Raw genomic sequence first — 6,731 nt, forward strand, 5'->3', positions numbered from 1 at the left:
AATAAAAGAAAGACAGATGATGAGAACGGAGTATGCAATGGAAGATGAAATATCATTGGAAAGAGAAAGTATTAATGAGGCTGAATCATTCAAGTATTTTGGAACTATGATCTCCAATATAGGGTCTTTAGAATTAGAGTTTAGTGAAAGATTGAAAAAGGCAAATCAGACAATGGCTAGTTTAAGTAAAATTTGCAAATCAAATCGCCTGAAATTACAAATAAAAATCAGACTATATATCAGTTTATTGAAATCCGTGTTACTGTATGGATATGAGTCACGGTCTGACAATGAAATAACCTCCAATAGATTCAGTATATTTGAGAACAAAGCCCAGAGAAGAATATTGGGAGTTAAATGGTAGAATAGGATTAGAAATGAAACTATAAGAGCGATTTCTTGAGTGCCATAAGTGGATGAGATAATGGTAATGGGTAGGTGGAGATAGTTTGGGCATGCTCTTCACACTCCCCAAATGAAATTAGTTCACCTAATGTTTAACTGTAATCCACAAAGCAATAGAAGAGTTGGAAGGCCCAAGTTTTCAAGGCTGAGAACTGTAGTATCTACCATAATGGTATCTTGCAACTGTTGGTATGAATGTTTTCCATCATCAACTGTTTTCTTATCTATTCCGAATGAATTCTGCTAAAATTATGAGCTGAACATACATAAATAAGTATATCTCCCCTGTATAATCAAGTGTAAGTGTCTGAATATATATATATATATATATATATATATATATATATATATATATATATATGTATATATATATATATATATATATATATATATATATATATATATATACTGTACACATATTCCCTGTCACGTTCAGGGGGGGAAAACGAGTAGTCATACTCTGGTGAGGGGGTCCCACAAGAGGTAGGCTACAATAGGAAACCACTCTCACATACAAATTGTCCAACTACCTGGTTACAGTTAGGAAAGGGGGATAGGGTGGGAAGGATTGAATCTTTGTGCGTGACGTGTGACGGCATTGGTATACCAGTGTTTACCATGTAGTTCATTTGCTGAGTAGTTAAAAAGCCAATTGTAATAACCACTGAAGTCTGCTATTTTCCGTGTGCTCTGAGTTTAAACTAAGAAAATATATACCCAATCGTAATAAATTCCAGTCAAGTGTTTTCCCTGTGAGCCAAGTTTGCTGAGTAGCTAAATAGCCAGTCGCAATAGGCCCCAGAGTCTATTGTCTTCCCTGTGTTTCTAGTTTGCTGAGTAGCTAGGTAGATTAAGGTGTCGCATAGGTTGATCTCACAGACATGAATTAGAATTCTTACAAATGGACAATGGTTTATCAAGATCATTTAACCAAATTTGTGGTTTTCCATGCATTGACATCAAAGCGAGCAGCCAAAGTAGCATACCAGATACTAAAAGTTCCAAAGCTCCATCCACCATGTAAAGCAATAAGTAGAGTGAATTAAAAGCTGAAATTATTACCGAGCTAAAATCCTATGTGGAAAAATTTAGTTATTGTCCATGGAAAACCACCCCACCCAAAAAGTGAGGGATCCTTAGAATATGACAATGGCGACATCAAGGATTTGCTTCTTGCCTAAACGGGAGACAACGACTTTAAATTCGTGCAGTTACGGAAAAACTTAAGCTTAAATCCTGGTATTAATCGGGAACCACAAACCACCATGTTGGGTTTTGATATCAATTTTGGATTGAATTCATCAACCATTATTATTATTATTATTATTATTATTATTATTATTATTATTATTACTTGCTAAGCTACAACCCGAGTTAGAAAAGCAGGATGCTATAAGCCCAAGGGCTCCGATATGAAAAATAGACCATTGAGGAAAGGGAATAAGGAAATAATATATATATATGCTATAAGAAATAGTGAATAACAGTATAAATAGCCTTGAGATCACAAATAACGTTAACACACACACACACACACACACACACACACACATATATATATATATATATATATATATATATATATATATATATATATATATATATATATATATATACAGTATATATATTTATACAGAAGGAATAGTATGCCTGAGTGTACCCTCAAGCAAGAGATCTCTAATCCATGACCAGAGAACAGTGGTTTGATTTTGGGGTGTCCTTCTCCTAGAAGAGATGCTGACAATAGCTAAAGAGTCCCTTTTGTACTGACAAGCGGAAAGTAGCCACTGATCAATTACAGTGTAGTAGTTAACCCCTAGATCGGAGAAGGATTGTTTGGTAATCTCAGTGTTGTCAGATGTATGAGGACAGAGGAGAATGAGGAAAGAATAGGCCAGATTATTCGGTAAATGTGTAAGCAAAAGAAAAATGAGCGGTAACCAGAGTAGTACTATCTGGCCAGTCAAAAGATCCATTGACACTCTAACAGTAGTCTCTCAACGGGTGGCTGGTGTCCTGGTCAATCTACTACCTAACGATGTGATTGCTTGCAGCTGGAGAAGAACATACTATTAATAGTATGATAGATTATGGTGATTGAACATTAAACATCACACCCTAATTACTGAAATTACATTCTATACCAATGAAATATCAAGTATGAATTTTTATCAACGTAATTGACATCGTTCAGGGATTTCATGCAATCACTGATCCACATTTTCAGTGATTACATGAAATCACTGAAATCTTTAGTGAATACATGTATTCATTAACGGTCAGTGATTACACGTATTCACTGAAAAGTTTAGTGAATTCTCGAAATCACTGATTACACATTTTCATTGTATCATATATATATATATATATATATATATATATATATATATATATATATATATATATATATATATATCAGAATTCGTCAAATATGTCCCGAATTAGAAAAGGTTAGAACCACTGGATTATATGCTTTCATTTCATCTAGGCTTCAATACACATTCACACGTTCTAACAAATAGCCCAACCAAATTTTCGTTCCAATAAAGGAACTTTCAAATTTATATCTAATTATGAAAAAAGGATAAATTTGCTCAAAATTAAAGCAAATTTCAGGAGAAAATGCAGAGATGCTGTTTGTGACCTGTGCAAAGAAAGTAATATAAAACATTTTGGAACATGAAGAGAACGAGTTACAAGTGTGTTTATGCTGTATAATTGCAGAAGACGGCCATGAATCAAGGAAATGGATGGAAAACAATAAAAGGTTGCCATAACTATTTTCATCATAATCGAATTCAGCGTAAAATGCAATAATATAATTACACTTACACTTTCACTAAGGAAGACAGTTGTTTATGTAAAAAAATAATCAAGAAAGTCTTAGTAAAAGGACTCAAACCACTATAACTGTCTTAAGATATGAATGCTCCGTAACATTCATAAATAATGATAATGGTTGATACCAAAAATAAAAGATAACAAAACACACGGCGACCGTGGTGTTAATCGCATCTACACGAAAATACTCATCAAAATAGTTTTATAATATATCGATATCTCAAATATCTATGTGATTTTCTAATGATTAAATCTTAACTTCATTCCAAATCTAATGTGAATTATACATTTATCAAAAATATATTTGGGGGTTTAATTATTTCGATAGGATTTAATTATTTCGATATAGGCTGCCTTTGTAAAAGCCTTTTTGTCCCTGAAATCGAAGAAATAATTTGCTTCCCTGCAAGTTGCTCGGAGTGAGAGGAGCAGCAACAAGAAAGGAGAGGAGGAAATCCTAAGTGTTTCGAATATCTATAGACAATTTAAAAACGCTAATCTAAGAATGAAATCAGTTAGATCAAAGCCACAGATGAAGAAATAAGAATAAGTTCCAAACTAGGAGGAAAGATTAGAAAATGGCTTAGTAAGCGAGTTTGCACCAACAGCCAGTTACCACCAGCTGCCTAAGGTATTAACTTGCTTCCTCCTCGTTCCGTTGAAGACAATTCTTCAAGTGCGGCGATATCAAAGAATAAAAGCATCATCATATTTTGATTTCAAATGGTTTATATGTTTTAAGCCTTACATTGCAAACCTACCTTACATTGCAGCTTCTGCATCTATACGTTTAAAGCGTTGAGTTGTAGGCCTATCTTATATTACAGCTTCTGCATCTTTAAGTTTTAAGCGTTGTATTGTAGGCCTATCTGACATTACAGCTTCTGCATCGATGTGTTTTAAGTGTTGCATTGTAGGCCTATATGGCACTACAGCTTCTGCATCTATAGAGCATCGCATTGTAAGCCTACCTGAACTTACAGTCAGCAGGAACGTTGTTGTTTTTAGGCAGGATTCTAAAACTCAGCAATTATATTCCTTCTGCGTTTCTTCAGTAGCAGCAAATACGATCAATTCATGTGTACAAACGATTACGCAATTCCACCTGAATTTAGACTTACAGCTTCAGATCCCAAGGACTTCTTTTTCTTCTTTTTTTTTAAGGAGAAACTATTTTAGTGAAGTTACTTTTCATAAATCAAAGTGACCAGTTTGAATATTTTTAAATTTTAAAGTTTTAATTAAAATTCATTATATATATATATATATATATATATATATATATATATATATATATATATATATATATATATATATATATATATATATATATATATATATATATCCTACGCCAATCATTTCCCCAGTCGTCTCTATCTTGAGCTTTCCAATCAATACTTCTCCTTCAATCATCTACTTCACCCTTCAAATTCTGTAAAATGGAAATGTTTAAAGAATTGTATCAAACATGGTCTATGAATATTGTTTGAACTTAGACCGTCATAGTTACGAACAAACAACAGTTATAGTGAAATCTTGGAAATTATTTGTGACTTTCGATGGATATTCTAGGTTGGATATTCAAGTTACGGAATGGAAATACTTATAGGCCTAACAAATAGAGTATAGAAGTTGAAGGTGAAAAGTCTTTTATCTTTAATGCACATCTCAGTGACAGTCTTCAGACTAAATTTCCGACCACTGAAAGATCGACAAGATATTGTCCTTGTAGATAATATCATGTTTTAATCGTTTACGACTTTCTGCAACATTCCTAGTAACCCGCTGCCTCCTAATAAGCTATTGCTGAGCCATAATTGAAAACAAGGTTCCTAACAGCTATGCTCTCATTGCAAACCATAGACTATAGATGGGTTTAGCTACTCAAGTAACTGTCTGCTTCTTTCAACCTTATCAGTCCCATTGTATAGCAGGGTAGGCCACTCGAGTCAACTCTCTCCATCAATTACTGAAGCAGTGTATTGGCCTCCTCATTTTTCCATCCGAGTTTTACAACAAAAAGAGGTTGCAGCAGTTGAAAATAAATTTGTTTCCTAATTCTGGTATGGTAATAATCAAAGGTGTGAGAAACATTCTCTAATCTTGAGTAGTGCCATATCCTCTGTACCAAGGACTTCCACTGTCTTGGGATAGAGTTCTCTTGCTTGAGGCTACACTCGGGCACACTATTCTATCCTATTTCTCTTCCATTTGTTTTGTTAAAGTTTTTTTATATTTCATATAGGAGATATTTATTTTGATATTACGCTTCTTAAGATATTTTATTTTTCCTTGTTTCCTTTCCTCACTGAGCTATTTTCCCTGTTGGAGCCCCTGGGCTTATAGGATTCTGCTTTTCCAACTAGGGTTGTAGCTTAGCAAGAAGTAGTAGTAATAATAATAATAATAATAATAATAATAATAATAATAATAATAATAATAATAATAATAATAATAATAATAATAGAGATTTTTGAAGATTTAGCGTCAGTAAAATGACGGAATACAGCATTTTGGGATAGTTCTATACACCACTCATTCATTGCTATTCGGCTTTGCATGTCATATCCCTGAGTATGAATTATTAACAAGTACAGGGACACTGCCACTGAACATAATATCTTGTGGAATTTGACTTTACATACCTATGAACTTCCTGTAAATAGTACAGCAATATCATCGCAGCCAATCCGTAAAATATTAGAAATAACTCACATCGCTTTCTGGAAGGACTTGTTGACATGTAAGGTTTCTAATCAAATTGAATTGACATCAATTCAGAAAATGCCACCGGTATTAAACCCCCTACTGGGAAAGGTAGTCGGTTAATCGTTCTTCATGCTGGGACCGAACGCGGGTTTGTTCCAAACTGTGAACTTGTTTTCCAGTCTAAAAACGATGGCGATTACCACAAACAAATGAATCATACTGTATTCAAGGAGTGGTTCATTTCACAATTCATTCCCAATATACCGCCATCATCGATCATAGTGATGGACAATGCATCCTATCACTCTTTCCAAATTGATAAACCGCCTACGACATCCGATAGAAAAGCTGTAATTAAAGACTGGCTTATCGAGAAAGGAGAAACCCCCGGAGACGATCTCTTGAAGGATGATCTGCTTGCTATGGTAAAACAGCATACGTCAAGATGGCCACGCAAGTATGAAATTGACATTATTGCGAGTAAGCACGGCCACAAAGTGGTAAGACTTCCTCCATATCATTGTCAATATAACCCAATTGAATTAATATGGAGCCAAGTCAAACAGTATGTGGCAAAGAAAAATAATTTTAAAATGTCGGACCTCAAATCTCTTATAAGTGAAGCGTTACAGCAAGTAACACCGGAAAATTGGAAAAATGCAGTTAACCATGCAGAGACTCTTCAAAGGGATGATACTTCAAGAGATTTAGCCATCGACAATTTTTTTGATTCTTTTGATATAAATCTAGAATCATCTGATGAAGAGGAATCATAA

At 34.1% G+C, this 6,731-nt stretch overlaps 1 protein-coding gene across 1 annotated transcript in view; it reads left to right on the forward strand.

The window, feature by feature from the left end:
- Positions 1-6,731, forward strand: part of LOC137637174 (uncharacterized) — a 24,152-nt gene extending 17,421 nt beyond the window's left edge. Inside the window, exon 2 of the mRNA XM_068369444.1 lies at positions 6,028-6,731. Within this exon, the coding sequence (XP_068225545.1) occupies positions 6,028-6,731 (704 nt within the window). The remainder of the gene's footprint in view (positions 1-6,027) is intronic.

The sequence above is a fragment of the Palaemon carinicauda genome, unplaced genomic scaffold (genome assembly GCF_036898095.1).
Source record: "Palaemon carinicauda isolate YSFRI2023 unplaced genomic scaffold, ASM3689809v2 scaffold567, whole genome shotgun sequence".
Classification (NCBI taxonomy): Eukaryota; Metazoa; Arthropoda; class Malacostraca; order Decapoda; family Palaemonidae; genus Palaemon; species Palaemon carinicauda.